This window comes from Sphaeramia orbicularis, chromosome 13, assembly GCF_902148855.1.
Source record: "Sphaeramia orbicularis chromosome 13, fSphaOr1.1, whole genome shotgun sequence".
Classification (NCBI taxonomy): domain Eukaryota; kingdom Metazoa; phylum Chordata; class Actinopteri; order Kurtiformes; family Apogonidae; genus Sphaeramia; species Sphaeramia orbicularis.
In genome coordinates this window covers 2,555,230-2,573,960 of record NC_043969.1, presented here as the reverse complement: position 1 = coordinate 2,573,960, position 18,731 = coordinate 2,555,230, and the positions used below count along the sequence as shown (strand labels likewise).

At 36.4% G+C, this 18,731-nt stretch overlaps 2 protein-coding genes across 2 annotated transcripts in view; both read right to left on the bottom strand.

Moving 5' to 3' along the window:
- Nucleotides 1-1,182: 1,182 nt before the first annotated feature.
- On the bottom strand, nt 1,183-12,505 carry LOC115432047 (aldehyde dehydrogenase family 3 member A2-like). Its single transcript, XM_030152819.1, has 11 exons — nt 12,396-12,505; nt 10,629-10,796; nt 8,828-9,059; nt 8,032-8,117; nt 7,737-7,945; nt 7,245-7,362; nt 6,827-6,968; nt 5,874-6,040; nt 5,660-5,759; nt 4,973-5,211; nt 1,183-1,618 (listed from the first exon to the last, which is right to left on the bottom strand). Exons 2-11 carry the CDS (start codon nt 10,788-10,790, stop codon nt 1,598-1,600), a joined length of 1,476 nt encoding a protein of 491 aa, XP_030008679.1. The 5' UTR covers nt 10,791-10,796; nt 12,396-12,505; the 3' UTR covers nt 1,183-1,597.
- Nucleotides 12,506-15,870: 3,365 nt separating this feature from the next.
- Nucleotides 15,871-18,731, bottom strand: part of ulk2 (unc-51 like autophagy activating kinase 2) — a 46,452-nt gene continuing 43,591 nt past the window's right edge. The window contains exon 27 of the mRNA XM_030152818.1: nt 15,871-18,531. Within this exon, the coding sequence (XP_030008678.1) occupies nt 18,467-18,531 (65 nt within the window). The 3' untranslated portion in view covers nt 15,871-18,466. The remainder of the gene's footprint in view (nt 18,532-18,731) is intronic.

Here is an 18,731-nt window from a genome sequence, read left to right as displayed (position 1 = left end):
TTCTCTGAGGTCAATGTGCCTCAGTAACTACACCTGCCATAAACCAGAATAACCATCTGATCATAAATAGTCACCTTGAGATCATCCCATCATGGAAATCAATATTCACAGAGGATGAGGAAATGCCTTATGGGCATGTTTAGGACACGTCTTAAGTGAATTCCATGTCCACTGAAAACCACATCAAAAGACTAAATCTCACCTGCAGGTTGAAATGAAAACATTAACACAAATTATCATGTGTGTTAAAGACACTTTCAGCAGATAAAGTGAATTTCTCTTGAAGCTTCTTTCTAAATGTTGAACAAACTGCAGGTTTATCATTCCTGTTCTTCATGTCATGAATCACTTGGTTCCTAATAAAGCAATATCTTTGTTCAGTCTGTTCTGCTTTAATTAGTGCTTTTTAAGTAGAGCTAAAATATAATGTTCTGATTCTACACTATATGCAAATTAAGTGTTATTCTTCTTTCACATTACATTAATTACATAATTACTGTTTTTAGAAGAATCAAAGATCTTAAGAGTACGCCACAAGATATCCATCCTGATAAAGAAAGACACTCGACAAAAACAACATACACATAATATGCTTAACAGGTCTGCAAGGGTTTTATTGCATGGGTGTGTGTGACATGAGAAAGGCTAAATGATTAAATCAGAAACATTAACTGGCCCTGTTATAGTTGTAAATATCATAGATATTCACTATGATGGATGATTACCCTTCCTTAACCCTTTCATGCACAGTGGTCACTCCAGTGGACAGTTCTTCTCCAGCTGTTCTCTTGTATATTCATGGATTTTGTTGTTTTAGTTCCATATCAGCCAACACAGTGGACACTTCTGCACCATCCCATAATACACTGACATTCACACCATTACTGTAACTTTGCTGTTCTAGATAAACCTGATCTGCAGTAAGATGTTTGAGAGTACAAAAACTGCTAATTGTTATTAGACTGTAATTAACAGGTTTTTTTTTTTGCATATTATCTCCATGCAGGTATGTTCAAATGTGAGAAAACATCAGATTAGCAGCATTAAAAATGTTTTTATTTCATAGTTTTCACACAGTATATCAGTAAATACATGTTTCTTTGCTTCTAAAACTAAATGCATGGTGTCCAGCTGAGTGGACATTTTTGTAACACCATAAAAAATAGGTAAAAAAAAAATCAACTGAATTGTTATTTTCATGCCTAAAGAGGAATAAAAACACTCAGGAAAAAAATCTTAAATTAAGGTTCTTATAATTCATGCATGAAAGGGTTTAAATCAAGAAAATGTGCCGATTTTCATTGTGTAGAAACATAATTTGTTGCATGATGGAGATGTTCAATAATTTCAAAATTCTAAATTACCAAGTACCAAGAAACTAGGACTGACTTCTATACAACTAATACAAAACAAAGTCTGAATAGCAGCTTACAGTGTAACAAATGAAATATAAAGGACTTATGTCAGTGGCACACATATGCATGTCTGTGAAATAATTTGGACAAATCACAGGAGTGTTGTACAGGAGTGCGTGGGGCTGATCCTGGAGCACCTGCACCAGCACAGGGTTAGTCCCAGGGTTAAAAGTTTCTACTCGTCAGCCTCGTTGCAGGAATCTCTGAAAAACACAAAAAAAATAGAGCATGACATGGAATGTTCCTCTTTGACAATAATAAAAGAAAACTGGGAGAAGGATATGGGCACAAATGTTACTGATGATCAGTGGTTAAGCATACTTTAAAGAATCCTCTTCTATTTGTGCCAGGCACAGTCTTATTCAGTTTAAAACTGTACACCGACTTCACATGTCTGAAGTTAAATTATCCAAAATGTACCCAGGAGTGAATCCTATTTGTGACAGATGTAGACAAGCACCTGTACTCTCTTCCACACTTTTTGGTCATGTTCCAGTCTAACTGCATTCTGGTCTTCAATATTTGAAGCATATTCAACAATTTCAGGTCTGACCATAGATCTGCCCTTTTATCAAACTTTTTGGCGTACCGTTAGAAGATCTCCCTCTATAAAGGCCACAGTTAAATAGTATGACCTACTCCTCCCTTTTAGCACGGAGACTCATTCTTTCAAATTGGAAGAATGACAAACCCCCTCCTTTGGCAGATGGATATGTGATGTCATGTTTTTCCTTAAAATAGAAAAGATTTGATACACACTGGGATCAATGGGGAAGTTTAATGTGGTATGGCGTCCTTTTATTTCTTATGTAGATCAGCTGACACTGCACCTCGACTCCGGTTAATGTGTTCTGTGCACAAAGTGATTGGGTAATTTCATAGTGGAACTTCTTTTTTTTTTGTGGTGTCTTATTCCTCTGTTCTATGTCTCAGTGTTTGTCTTACTTTTTGTATGTTTGAAAAACTGAAAATGAATAAAAAATACATTGATAAAAAAACAACAACAACAAAAAAACAGACGATGAAGACACAGATCCATTCTGTTAAGTCCAGGACCACAGCTGTTATCTAAGGTAGTAGCCGAGATAACTGAGTAAACCTGGACCCCCGTTTGATAGAGAGTCACTTTTAACAGTTCAGGGGAGCACAACAAGTGTGGATGTCAACAAAGGTGGACAAAACAAAAGGGGCCATTTACCAGAGGACAGTGAAGCATGCTGGGTAATTCAAGGGAGGGTAGATGAGGGGGCATTATGTGGTTACATTTCCTGGACAACACCGTACATTGTCTGCAGGAGACAAAGCCATTGTTGTGAGAGGGGACTGGCCTGTAGGACTGTGGGTATGTGGGGGGGTGGAGCCTTCACATCTGGGTATCATGGGAAAATGTATTTGTCTCCATTTAAAAGGCTGTGAGCAGTGATCATACAAGTAGTCTACTGTTAGAGAGCACCATCTGTGTCCAGAAGCTCATGCTCTGTTGTTACATAAAATGTAAATGAACCGCATGGTCAGAGACGCATTCAAGGCACAGTTATTAATGCACGTGACATCAAAGTACTGATAAACACTGAGTGAGGTGGTCAAAATGTGTCAAATATTAACAGTGACAGTAGCAGATAACCTTTACAACAGCAGCCTCGTTTGTAACATGTCCTTCACTGTATTTATGTCTCAACGTCAACACCACTGACTGTATAAAAAACAGTGAACGGTGGGATGTCACCCAGGAGTACTGTGTTTTCTGTTGGTTTCTGTTAACTTGGCTTTTTGTGGCCAAAGGTGACATAAATGAGACGAAAAGGCGAGTTGGAGGAATGTGAGGGGTATTGGTGAGTGAACCTACTGATATTTCATCATTTCCACAAGCTTCATCAAACATTTGCGTTACTTATTAACCATACCTACAAGATAAAAAGATGTTTTACTGAATAAACACAAGCTGCAAAACTTCTACTTGAGGTAAGCGAGTTGCCGATCACCTGTTAATCACACACGGACACCGCAGGAAAGAACATTATTTGTCATATTAATGTTGTCATATCAATTTGATGGACCACCAGACCACTTAGTCCAAGTAAAGTGAATGAGACCAGAAGGTAATGGCACTGACCTTGTATTTTTAAAGAGTTTAATAACCTTCTGAGACCCAGGAAGGTAAAAGTTTGGGCTTTTTTTACATTAAATAATTGCCTTGATCAGAAACAGCCTGCTGCAACAGTTTTCTTTTTTTTTTTAAGGAATGTCTTTTGCAGTGGACTGCGTTTTTTTGTTTGTTTTGTTTTTAAGTAAAGCTGTGGAACTCTTGTCCACTAAAGAGGACAAAAATACTTTGCTGGTTCTCAGGAGGTTAAAGTTCACTGTAAGTCTAGGGAACCAGGCCTTTATGAAGCAACATCTAGCAGCCGTCAGTGGCATTACATTATAAGATACTTTCACATTGGATTATCTTTTGATCTACAGTCCTTGCTCCTTAGTTCCCATACAGCAAAATCCTGATACTTCAGCATTTCCAGTTCTGTAGGACTCACTCTTCATAGTGACTCAAAGCATTACCTAGTCCAGCCTGGACCAGTGCTGTGTGGCTCAGATACATTAACTATACTTTGATCATTTTACAGAATTAAGGTTCTTAAACAGATTTTTTTTTGTCTAACATGCAGAACACAGACAGCAAGTAGATCATGAGGACTTTTGGACATAATAGGTCCCTGCTCCTCCTCTTATTTTTACTTCACAGACTAGAAGCACTCAGAGAGCGCAGACCTCCACCAAGGCAGATCAGTGCCAGCCCCCGATGTTTGTCTGTCTGTCTGTCCGTGTGCAACATAACTCAAAAAGTTATGGACAGATTTGGATGAAAATTTCAAGAAATGTTGATACTGGTACAAAGAACAAATAAATAAATTTTGGTGGTGATCGGCCACTGAGCTGCCTTGGCGGAGGTCTGCACTCTCTTTTCTAGAAAAGCACTCGTAGAGCGCAGACCTCTGCCAAGGCAGATCAGTGGCCCCCCCACCCCCGATCACCACCAAAATTTAATCATTTGTTCCTTGTGCCAGTATCAACATTTCCTGAAATTTTCATCCAAATCCGTCCATAACTTTTTGGGTTATCTTGCACACAGACAGACAGACAGATGGACAGACAGGCAGACAGACAGGCCAACGCCAACAAAAACATAACCTCCTTGGCGGAGGTAAAAATGTCCTACAACCAAATGTCAGTTCCATTTTGATAAAATAAACTTAATGGCAAAAGCAGAGCAAATACATCTTCCAAAGGCTTGAGGTGAAGCTGTTTGTTCTTATTTTAGCCACAACACTATACTGTTCAGTTTGCATAATAATGACACAGTAGCATCTCCAACAGACCGTTCCTCAGCAGTCAGCCATCTTGGTTGTTTAGTCACTCAACTCCACTCCTCTGTACATCATCATGACTGTTGCATGCAGCCATAAAACCACTGCATTTTTTATTATTTTGACCACTTACCATTATCTCCAATTAAGTTGTCTTATGTACGATTTATTGGGGGAATTTGGGACAGAAGTTACCTGGACCGCAAACGCTGCCAAGCCAGCTAACATGGCCAGTAGTACCGTACGACGTAGCCGGCCCATGTTAACCTGCTTCAGCAGAAAGAATCGAGCCCAGCTCATCTTCTTGGCGGTGTGTGGGGGGTAGCGCATGCTATTGACTCCCTCCATTTTCAGCTGCTTGATCAGACAGCTGCGGAGGTGGCTGAGCTGGTCAAAGGTGTGTCGACCGTGGTAGCAGCCCATACCGCTGTTACCTGAGAAGGAGGAGATGGGTAATTGACAAATATCCAAGTACTACTGTCTCAAATAAATGAGAATACAGTGGAACCTCGCAGTACTAGTGCACCGTTGCTTTATGAACCATGGCTCGTGGGTATTTTTGTCTTGAAATATGAGTGGAAATCCGTAGTACAAGTGAGCTTCATACTAGCCGCCGCTAGTCAGCACTGAGCTCGCACGTGCAGACAGTGAAGAAAGTGATGTCAAAAAGCCCAAATTAAGTGAAGTGAGAGAGAAAACACCAGAAATTGTTCCACCTGACATTTTAATATGAGATTCTCCTTCCAAACCATAATCCTCCTTCCTGCTCGCTTAAAAAAGGATTTTGGGGTGGTTTTTGGGGCTGGAACGGATTAATTATATTTCAATTAATTTCAATAATTGACTCATACTGCGAGGTTGTACTGTATAACATATGCTTACCGACTCCTCCGAAGGGCAGAGCACTGACGGTGAAGTGGACCAGGCAGTCGTTAGCCAGCAGAGCTCCACTGGATGTCTCAGCTATCACCCTTTTGATCAGCTTTTTATCACATGGGAGGAATACAGGAAATGATGCAGAAACCATTCCAGAACTGGACAAATAACAGGTCTAAATGCTCAACTGAATTATGTGTGTGATGATGATGTGTTCCACCTTTTTTTCATGGGAGAAAACGTAGACCACCAGCGGTTTCTCTCTTTCGTTGATAAACTGTATGGCTTCGTCGACACCACTCACTGTGATGATGGGAAGCAGCGGTCCAAAGATCTCCTCCCTCATCACTTTGGATTCACTGGTCACATCTTTGAGCACAGTGGGCTCTGCAGCACACATAAAGACAGATCATTTCTGGAGCACAGGTAAAGAGGCTCTGACAGAGTTAAAGCGGCTGAAAGATGAGCAATAAATGATTTGACCTACCTCCTTCAGATTTTGTTGCATTAAACTTAATATTAATAACTATCTTAACTATCTTAATATTAATAACTATCTAAGAAAGATTTAATTCATAACTCTCTAAAAAAATCAAAGTAGCTTTTAATGTTGGACTGAAATTTTAAACTCCAGTGATCCAGTGTTAAATTTAAACCTAAAACTGAGGTGATCTAACTTTGAAAAGTGTTGCTTTTTGAGATGGACTGAGCAAAATAATCAACAAGCTTCTCAAAGAAAATTAAGACAAGCTCAATCAGTTCCGTAACACAGATTCATTTCTCTCAAGATACGTGTTCAACACATAAACTGTTCTGGAACTAAAAAGAGAGACTTGAAATGTCAACACAACCCTGAAAGAAATTCAACCATCAATTCAACCATCAATCCCCAAACCATCAACACTAGGCTAATGTTTTATGTATTTATTAACAGTGTGATGTTTCCTAAACTAACAGTGTTTTTCCCCTCTAACATACTTACTAGATATACTGTAGACACAAGCATATCCATACTTTTAATATGCAAAAAACAAATGAACGCAGGTTTGATTTTTGACAGTTTTGATTAGAACTAATCTTAGATTAAATTCATGTTTCTTGGTGAAACCCAGCCTAAGAACTTCACAGAAGAGGACAAAAAAAAGATAATGAACAGAAAAAAGCAGCACATACCTATGTAGCACTGGGATTCATCACTGTCTCCACCCAGAGCCACTGTGCTCCCATCCATGAGCGCCATGATCCTCTTAAAGTGCCGCTGGTTGATGATGCGTCCATAGTCCTCAAAGCTCTTCGGATTATCCGTGTAAAATTCCTGCCACATACAAGATGAACACAGTGTGACTAATAGTATTTGAAGAGAATGATACATTTACACTGATAATGATTCCTTACCTGAGCCTTTTAGAAGTCTAACATATATTTTATACAGTACAATTCTTCTTCTTTAGCAGATCTATTTCTCTATCTTCTGTCTTTGTGCTAATCACTATCCGGCGTAGATAAACGTACACTGACTGTGACTATTTGTTAAGCACCACGTATAATTTCCCTTTAAATAATCCAACCCTTTAAACTGTTGCAGACAAACCTTGATGCATTTCCTGATCTCCTCCACCACTGTACTCTGAATGGAAGGTTCACACAGGATATAGTCTGGAGCAATGCACGTCTGACCACAGTTGACAAATTTTCCCCATGTGATGCGTCTGTATTTGGGGAAAAAGCAGCAAATGTAGCTATCCTGCCATGTGTTTGATGCTATTTTTTTTTTTTACTTTTAAATAAAAGTTTTAAAATATGCATTATTTAGAAAAAACAAAACACAACAAACAAATATCCAAACAATAAAAAGGCAGGAAAAAAAAAAAAAACTTGAACAGCAGTTATTTATCACAGTTTAACCTCCTTTTGGATAGTTTCAGGGGTTTAGGACAATATTTATGTACAGATGTAATGGATAAACATACTTCTTGCACCTTTTGCAGTCTTGCAGCCTGCTTTGAAATTAGATTCTACATGAGTTTCGTGGTTCTGAAACCACAGTGAGCTTCAATCTGAGTATATTCTTCACAACACTTACCGGCATGCTACAGTGATGTCACAGTTCTTGTCAATGTAGCAGGGGCTCTTTCCTCCCAACTCCAGTGTCACTGGTGTGAGGTGGTGAGATGCAGCTTCCATCACCAGTCTGCCCACTGCGCTGCTTCCCGTGTAGAAAATGTGATCAAATTTCTGCTTCAGCAGCTCCTGGGTCTCTAACACTCCTCCTGTCACCACTGGGTACAGGTCCTGATTAAAGCAACTGATTTAAGGTTAAGCTTCCCTTCTAGAGGAGCAGAAACAGGAGATTTATGTCCACATAGGAGGAGGCTCACCTTGTCTAGATATAGAGGGAGAAGTTCCTCCATGGCCTTAGCAGAGTAAGAGCTGACCTCAGATGGCTTTATTATGGCTGCATTACCTGAAGGGTGAAGAAGAGACACGCTGACAAGAAGGGAAAAGACTACTACTGTAGTAAAAAAAATATTTTTTAAATGTTCCCAGAGCTTTAGTATGTGTTGTGTATTCTGTGTTGTGCTGTGTCATTCCCAGAATTATTTTAAGATTAAAAGTGAAATGATATCTACTATTTTGCTGTAAGTCCTTTGCAAAAGTCCTATAAACAAGTGAATTCATGCATTTTAATAAAATAAATCTAGAGCAAGTGGTAATTTTATGAAACATGCTACATTAACCACTTTCACACTCATTTTAATAGTTAAACAGTGATGGCTGACAAACATGTATTCTGTGAATGCAGTTTTACATGTTGTTTTCATGTCTGAATACAAGCCAGACTCATTTTCACAAGTAAAATATGTTTTTAATACACTAAGATGAAGTAAGGATTCATTCACTCTTCCAATAACAGGCTAAATAAATGTAATCAATGTTTATAGCTTTGATAAAATAGATATCCTGACAAGTATCAAATGTCAATATAAGATCATCTTATGAATCCATCAGATCAAAAAGTTTTCAAAGGGAGTACCTGCATCATAGGATAAAACTGCAACATTAAAATCTGTCACTAACACTGCCCACTTAAAACAACAAGCAATATATTAATAACACATGTGCACTTGTACTTAAATATGCATATAATACTGTAAATGTGGGTGCATTTGTTACCAGCAGCAATAGCTCCAACTAGTGGTTGCAAGGTGACGGCCCAGGGGTAATTCCATGCTCCGATGATGAGCACCAGTCCCAGGGGCTCGGGCTGGATGTAAACTTCATCTGATATGGTGAGGAGGTTCTTCTCCACTGGCCGAGGAGCCGCCCACTCCATCAGATTCTCTATGGCCAGGTTGATCTCACCCTCCAGCCCAAGAGTCTCAAACAGCTCAGTTCCATGTTCACTCTAAAAAGGAAAGCATTAAGAAACAGTTAGAAAAATGATACAAATTCTGCATGATTATAATGGTGTGAGGTGGAGGACTGTATGAGTGTTAAAACTGCTGTTATACTAAAAACCTTGTCCATCTGTTTTATTTTATATATATATATATATATATATATATATATATATATATGTGTGTGTGTGTGTGTGTGTGTGTGTGTGTATGTATATATATATATATATATATATATATATATATATATATATATATATATATATATATATATATATATATATATATATATAAACACACACACACACACACACTTAAAATAAGTAAGGAGGCCGCTGGTTTTATAATTTATAGAAATGTTCTTGACTAAAAATTTACATTTTGGTTTATTTTATAAATCAATGTAATTTTAGGTATTTATTCAAATGCAGACATGGCAGAGGTTCATTTTTGTTTGTTTGTGTATTGGTTTTCTTTTTTGTTTATATTTTTGGGGAATCCTGCAAGCTCTTTTATTTATATATTCACATGGGTATTTTGCTCTGTTGTTTGTATACTAAGAAAGAAGCATTGTGATATTGCAGGTCATACATATAGTTTTTTGAAATTGATAACACTGTTTTGTTAAATAATGGTTATTTCAAGCATTCTAAAAGCACTTTTTACTGTGTGAAAGAGGCAGATGTTAGTTGCTTTGTTGGAACTGCACAAATAATGTTATGATGTTGAATGATTCAGAGAATGTACACTATGCATTCTTTTCACAACTGATAGAAAATGAACATTTGAGGAGGATCTTAGACTGTAATGTCTGTAAAACATAATTTTATTTATTAATTTATTTTTTGTGTGTGTTTTTGTAATGGTAAAACCAGATGTTAAATCTTTATCTGTAAAAAAGTTTAGTTTTTACAGAGGAAAGTTTAGTGATATAACATTAGATGCTGCTCTGATCAAATAAAAATGTATTTAGTATTTGTGTCTATTTCTGGTGTAATTCAACTTTTCAAGGAAATAATCATTTACAGAAAGAAACAAAACAAACAAAAAAATATCGCCTTGTGAACAGTATGGTGATATTTTGCTATATATCATATCATGATCCTAGTATAATGATTTGTGTCATATTGCCAGATTCTTGCCATTAAACATCCCTATTACTCAAACAGACAAAAATACGTTTCCAGAGCTTGAATCAGGTGAGCAAAGTAATATCCATATTTAAACGACACAGCACTAACAGTTTAACTTAGGAAGAGAGCAGACTACACTACAGTGGAATAAGCCAGATTTTCACTCACACCTTTCCAGTGTGTTTCTATTGATGTTGGCTGTTTTATGCTGTTTGTGATGCTCGCATGCAGCAGCTCAGTTTTGTTTGATGGCATGTTATAATCTTCTTTCAGAGGTTTTAAAAAGAGATGACATCTGGAAATTTTGATTGAATTGTTTCCATTTTTCCCAGAACTATATATGTAGGACAGAAAAAACCTAGATCCTTTGGAATGTCCAAATTATTCCTGGAATTTTAATCAGCAAAGATGCTGGAGTTTTATGTGTATGTTTTAATGACCCACCTTGCCCAAATCCTTTTTGACAGCATCTGCAATGTTACGCCGTTTCTCAGTGATAAAACGTAGAAGATTCTTCAGTTGATGGACCCTGAACTCCAAAGGTTTGGTTTTTCCTGTCTGGAAGGACTTCCTGGCCCGTTGGACAATCAGCTGCTCTCGGGACATCTTGAACTAAGAGACAGGAATTAATTTTTATATTTATCTTTCAAATCACTTTGTTGCTTATTACACCAAATAACAGCAATAAAAGCAACAGAATGTAATTAAAATAAGCTGTAATAGTAATAGTAAACACTGACAAGGACTCTACAAAAAGTACTTATACTTTTTGTGCTTTGGATAACATTTTGATGATCAAGCTTAATCGACTAGTTTTACTTCAAATGCAGTATTGAGTGCAGAACTTTTACTTACAGTGGAGTATTTACAGAGTGTGACATTGCTACTTTGCTATTAGTACTTTTACTTCAGTACAGGATCTGAGCCACTGGTGACTGTACCCAGCAAAGAAGAATTACTCATTAATTACACCTAAATAATTATAAATCTGTGGTTAAAGTGTCCCAGAAACTAAAAGGCTTGTTTCACCTTAACACAGGGGTCTCAAACATGCATCCCGGAGGCCAAATGTGTCCCGCCAAAGGTTCCAATCCGGCCCCTGGGATGAATTAGCAAAGTGCAAAATTCCACAGTCAAGGCTGTTGAATTTATGTTAGTTCAGGTTCCACATACAGACCAATATGATCTACAGTCAAATAATAGCATAATAACCTATTAAAAAATAATGACACCATACTTTCTTCTCGGTTTCATTTGAAAAAAATAATCTGACATTATGCCTATAAATACTGATAACTTCAAATTTTTGTCTTTGTTTTAGTGCAAAAATGAACTTTAACTTCTGAAAATATTTACATTTGCAAACTATCCTGTAACAATAAAACATGAATAACCTGAACAAATATGATCAACCTGAAATGTCTAAAGAAAATTAAGCACAATTTGAACTACTGTATGTTCTTCCTGTTCCTCAGTGTTCAGTGTCTTTGTAGATCTGATCCATACTGCACATGGACAAATGATAAGTTGAGGCAGAATATTGTTAAAATTACACTTATTTTTCTTAAGAAATTTCTTTTTTTTTTTTTCAGGTTATTCACATCTTTTTTTGTTTGGATAGTTTATAAAAGTAAGTATTTTCATAATTTAATGGTGTTTGTTTTGTTTTGTTTTTTTTACACTAAAACAAAGACAACAATTTGTAGTTGTCATTATTTATAGGTTATTCTGTTATTATTTTACTGGTTCGGCCCACTGGAGATCAAATCGGGCTGAATGTGGAACTGAAAGGAAATGAGTTTGAGAGCCCTGCATTAACATATTTGTTCAGTAACTACTTAGTCAAATACATAACACTGCATTATTTATTCAAACTGTAAATGTGTAAATAATATTAGTGAATTACCACAAGTCTAGCTTTAACATTTAACCTAAGGAAGAAAATCTGACATTAACTTATAGGTACAGCAGTTTCAGCTATATTATTTAGTGTTCAGTAGTTATAACCTGTGCTACTACCAGAACCGTCGTTTATTAAACCTGTAGGCAGTTTTAGGATAAACATTATGAAGCTTGGGTTAGCTTCGTTGCTAACGGAACTGAGAGCTGTAGAGAACTCGCTAGCTATAGCTTATACGCTGCTTTCAATGACACTGTGATATCTCTACCAAAATAAGGCCTGACAAAAGTTGTAAAAATGTCACGTTTTACCTCTGAAATGTCTTCTGTTCAGTTGTAATTTTAGTTGTTACTCATTAGCTTAGCTATTTGTTACAAAGTTATACGCTACGGTGCACTGTTTGGAACTGCGTAACAGATGACGTTAGGGATTGGTCTGTGGATATGCCAATCAAAAAAAAGCACCAATCATCTACAAAAGCTGAGTTTATTTCCCCGTCCACAACCATGTCAACAGACCACAGTGTGTGTGAGCAGTCAGAGCTGACAGTTTCCAATTCCAAATAAAGAATATAACTACCTTTTCAAAGCGATCCCTAATGGTATCGTCTTACTTATGAAAAGTCATTTTAGTTATCTAACATCACAGACAAATAAACCTTGTTTATTGATTCATGGCATTAATATTTTTAGTTCGAGCTGTAATAACAGACATATACAGGGGTTGGACAAAATAATGGAAACACCTTCTATGATGCCACAATGTTAGGTGTTTCCATTATTTTGTCCAACCCCTGTACGTAATGCACTGAATGAAAAGAAGAAAATCTCCCCCAGAGGTAAAGCAGTATGGAATTCAACTTTTTCTCAAATTGAGTGGTCAAAAGCATGGTCAGTACCACATAAATACTGTATTACAAACAAAATTAGAATTTTACATCTCAAAATTTTACATAACATATATCCCTCCAACGCTATTTTGTGTCGATTTTACGATGTGGAAGTAATATGTAACTTCTGTCAGTCTGAATCTGAATCTACTTTACACTTATTCTTTTTATGTGAACAGTCTTCTAATTTTTGGTCCAAAATTGAAAATTATATCATATCTAAAAGTAACAATAAAATAAATATAACATCCCAAAATGTAATTACTTATTTTAAACATGATACTAACAATCTAGAATTTATTGTAAATTTATTCATATTATTTGGAAAATTTCATATACATAAAAACAAATATAATAAAACACACCCAAATTTTAAAATCTTCCTATTAGAATTTGAAAATTATATTAAATCTTTAGAATTCATTTATAATAATAAAAAAAGCAATAACAAATTGGCTATTTATAAACAATTTTTCAATACTGACTGAAGTCTCTGTTGCATTTCTTTGCTTATATTTATCAGATTTATTTATTTATTTATTTATTATATATTTTTTTAAATATTATTATTTGTATTTTATGCCTTGTATTTTTAAATCTATGCATTATTTTCTTAAACTTATATGTTCAAATGCTCTTTCTCTTTTGACACTTGATGTTTAAATTTTTGTACTGTATACTCAATTGTTGTTAATAAAGTTGTTATATATATATTAAAAAAAAAAAAAAAAGTCAGAGCTGACAGCAGGGCTCTCAAACACGTTCCTTCAGGTTCCACATTCAGCTCGATTTGATCTCCAGTAAAATAATTGTACAATAATGTATACATAATGACAACTGCAAATTTTTGTTTTAGTGTAAAAAAAACATTAAATTATGAAAATACTTACTTTTATAAACTATCCAAACAAAAAAGATGTGAATAACCTGAAAAAACTGAAATTTCTTAAGAAAAATAAGTGTAATTTTAACGATATTCTGCCTCAACTTTTCATTTACACATCTGCATTATGGATCAGATCAACAAAGACACTAAACACTGAGGAACAGGCAGAAAAGAGTTCAAATTGTGCTGAATTTTCTTTAGACATTTCAGGTTGTTCATATTTGTTCAGGTTATTCTCATTTTATTGTTAAAGGATACTCAGTACTTCACTTCAAATAAAGGTAGGTAGTTTTCACAAATTTTACCCGAAGTTTGAAGACTATAAGTACTTTTTGTGGCTTTCTGTGAGTGTTTTACTATTATGTGATTTTTTTAATGATATGCTTTTTATGATTTTGTGATTTTTACTGTTGCATCCACATGTACATTACATTTTACTGCTGTACAGGTTTAAGGCTGAGCTCATTTGTACTACTTTATAAACTATTCCAGTGGTTTCCAACCTTTTTTGGCTCGTGATCCCATTTTAACATCACAAATTTCTGGCGACCCCATACATTCAAAACGGATACTTTTTTTTTTTTTTGGCTAAAATTAATTTATTTTTGATCATGTAATAATTTGCTATACAACATTGCAAATAAATGTAAATTTTAGGTGACATTTAGTTTATATAATGTATATTATTGTGGACAGAGGCAGTAAATCCAGGTGTAGATTACTGCACAAAGGGAGAATTTTATTTTCCTTGGTCAGGATCTGTCCAGTCAGTCCAGCTGTGATTTACAAGGAGGACAATTAATACTGAACAAACAAGAACTCAAACTATGAATTATGAAAGAGCTGCAGCATCTGAAACTGACCACAATGAACATTTGGCAGATAAACAGAACCACAGTGCTGCAGTTTCACACTCACAGTTTGTCACGTCTGTTATGGATTGTGATCGTCTCTCTAAACTCACCATATTTTTTATTAGTAAGTTTTTAATTTTTTATTTTTATCAATTACTAGAAATTCCAGGCGACTCCACGTGGGGTCCCGATCCCAAGGTTGAAAAACACTGAACTATTCAGTGGTTCAATATAGTGATGCATCATATTCTACGAGGTCATCAAGTTTTTAGCATCACTGTTCTAGCAAGAACTACTTCTCTCTAAAAATTTAACTTCGCATATGCTCAGCTTTGTAACAATGAGTCATTTGTAGGTGACTTTATTTTATTCAAACACAAGCCACTTGAATTTATTCATTTTAAAGTAAGCACAGTTATCTCATATTTGTCTGTTTTAGCTTGTTCTAACTGGTCTTTTGTGGGTGCTTGTGTGATTGTTAAGTGTGTTTGTGTGAGACCGAGTTCCTGTTGTTAATGAGACATGAAGACATTCTGATTCTGATTTAGCTTAAGAAAAAGGAAATTGTGAAACACACCCCATAAAGGAATACTGCATGCATCACTTTATGACTCACAGTCAATATAAAGATGTTTGGAGATGCATGGTTTTCTATGGACAGGATTGAGATGAAACTCTAATTCACAAAGAAAACAAAGCTGTCAGACACATGTAGAGGAGTAACAAGTCAAATATTTGCTTAGACGCAGAACTGAAAGTGCTTTAGTAAAATATGTGAAATTCAATATTTAATTCAAAGTTCTTTGTGACATTCCATTTATTACATAGTTGTTGACATCTGCGATATTGAAACAGATAATAATATGACTAAAACTGATTTAAAATTATTCCAAATAGAAACACTATATTCAACAAAAGCAACTTTAGGAAAGATTCATATCAGTTAGTACATCTCCATATCTAAAATATTTTCAGTCATTTAAAATAACAAAAATTTTAAATTATTTGAGTATATGGGCCAACCTGAAATTTAAACCAATTTATGAAACCAAGGGTAAGTCTAAGCTCAACACCTGATGCAGTTTCCTCAGCTCCTCTTAGGAGTTCTGCAGGAAACTAGCGCACATTCAAGCTTGACTAAATAAGAACACCGCAGGCGGTCTTTATTTTCCGTTCTTTAATAACAAAGACTGTGTTTGAGTTCCATAAAGAACAGAGAGACACCCCTTGGTGAGAGACACAAGTATAACACTGACATTTCTCCTTGAAAAATTGGTGCTTGGAAAGTGTTGCATTTTCAGGGACATTTCAGAAAGGGGTCATGACTTGACAGCAGAAAGTTCTTCAAAATGCATTCAGGTCAAGCTGGAGAGGTGCAAAACAACAGGGTACGTACATTCAAGATTCTAGAGGTTCTACAGGGTAAAATGCAGACCCATGCTTTATCTAAAACAGTCAAACTTTACTTACATACAGTCTTTAGACAAAAATGGTACAGAGCAAAGATTCAGGTGGGTTTCTATCAGCTTTATTTTGTCCCTCTTCACTCTGTGTGCAGTAAAAGGCTTTGTGTGGTTCAGAGTGCTCACGAAGAGGACGAGGGAGCACAAAAAAAGAAACCCAGATATGTCTATAAAAGAACAGTACATCAGAGAATCAGGCCCACAGAGCGCTTGGTGCCCGCGAATGCATTTATACACATTTTTACAATTAAAAGAATTTATTCACATCTATACAGAGGAGTAGGCCTGTGTCTGCTTTTACAAGAAGGCACCTCCTTTTCCATCATCAGCTGTATACTACTGGCCTTAATGCACACCTGGCAGGTGCATGTGTGTTTGTGTGTGTGTGTGCACACATATATACATATATGTATATATACACCCATACACATACATACAGTACAGACAGTTATGAGCACAGCAGATGACATTGAAGGGGAGGCAGAGGAACTCGGTAGATTCTAGGCAGTGCAGATTGTGACGAGTAAAGTCTCACAAAATTTGGAGAAACACACTTGTCTCTGTTTTCCGAAAATTTTGTAAGACACAGATGAACAAATATGTGAGTCTAGATCTCTCAATACAACACTTAAACAGTCATGGTAGGAAGAGTTCTCTGGAAAGATTTGGAGCTGCCACAAGTTTTATTTTTATTCTTTGGCACACTCCTGTTGTGCCAGAATAGGTTTCTTTATCAAACCCTTGGCAGACATGAATATAATGTATCAAATTCATATATGTACATATAAAGATTTGTGCTCTTTGACTGACTGGCAGGATGTCTGATGGCAACATCTACACCCTGGATCTGTGAGCTCACACACATTCACTCGGCTCCCCTCAAAAAAGAGGAGAGAGGAATCATCACATGCACCACACACAAATATATACATGTTTGCAAACATCAAGTTTTGTTAAAAAATTAGCTACAGATACTGACAAAAAAGCTGTAGTATTTCAGCAAAATGAAACTTATTATTAAGGTAACTTATCAAGTAATGTGACCATTCAGTTTTCACTGTGTCTGGGTTGAAGTGGACACCTGATTGACTGTTCAGTGCCGCAGTGTTGGCAGGAAAAGGGGCCTGCTACCACTGCAGTCAGATCTGTTTATCAGGTTCTTTCTGAAGTCTATAAATGTGACAAAATGAGTAGAGTAGGCTACCTTCTCACTGCTAATTGACCATACCTTTTGTTTGCTGTGGGCAAGATAACCAACAAATCAGCATTACATTACATTCAGGTCCAAAGTTGACTGCCGACATAATTTCCCTGACCTGATATTTTCTGGTTGCACTGCATTGTGGGAAATGTATGCACTTCAAGCAATTTGCTGATCATTCTCACAGCAGTCCAAGTCAGGCAGCAGGTTGAGCTTTAAGGGAGAGAGCAGGAGTGATTGAAACCCTTCCCCTGCCTTCACATTTCTACCTTGAACACATCTCCTCTCAATCCACAATAAAGTGCTTAAGCTAACAAGAGAAAAAAAAAAGACAAATCTTTAAGTTCCTTTGCTCTCATGGCTGTCTAGTTTCTTAGTCTGTGTAACAAGAGTTTGTGTCTTGTGAATATTTTTGTTTCTGAGCATTTCAGTTGATCTATTACAGTCCTTTTTCTGATTTCTTCCACTTCACTTCTTTTCATTCCATTCCAATACTTGAGGTTTCAAGACAGACAGGAGACTAAAACATCCATATTCTTCTGAACCAATAAATAAGAACAAAACAACTTGAACAGAGTAAATAACAACTGATATCACATAGAAAGCAGGATTTAAAAGATGAACTTCTTCATCTGAAGTTGAAGTCTCTAGAAGTTTACATCTCACTGTCCTGCCCGTTTTGCCTTCTGGTAAAAAAACAACAAATTAAATCCTGAATGATGGGCGTGTGTATATGTACACACACACACACACACACACACACACGCACACACGCACGCACACACGCACGCAGGCACACACGCACAAGTTCATCAGATGGTTGTCCATTATCATAGCATAAAAAACATGCACATCAAAGTGCACATGTACTGTCCACCTCTGGTTTCAGTCTTTGTTTCAGGATCAGTCGTCATCTTTGGTTGCAAATTTCTTGAAACAGTTCAGTTCTGTGATGCAGCAGGTGAAGCTGATGGTACATACAGATGAAACGGTGCGCATGAAAGGTGCTAAAACTGCTACAGGAGAGAAGAGTTGGTGGTTGTTTTTAGTCTTCAGACATGGTCCCTCTGTGTGTGTGTGTGGGAGCTGCTACTCATACAGTGTGACGGTACAGTAGCAGAGGGCTGAGATCCTGCGGTCCACACTGGCCTTGTCTGCAGGAGAAGCACAACAACAAAGGATTACACATACATAGTTGCTGTCAGGCTGCAAAAAGTTACATTCAGTACTTTTAAAGACTATTACTATTGTGATTTAAGACTTATTTCAAATCCATTCTGGCAGAAATAATACAAATGCCAGACTATAGTGATGACCCTGATGTGAATTAAGAAAAATATCGTATCGTATTCCT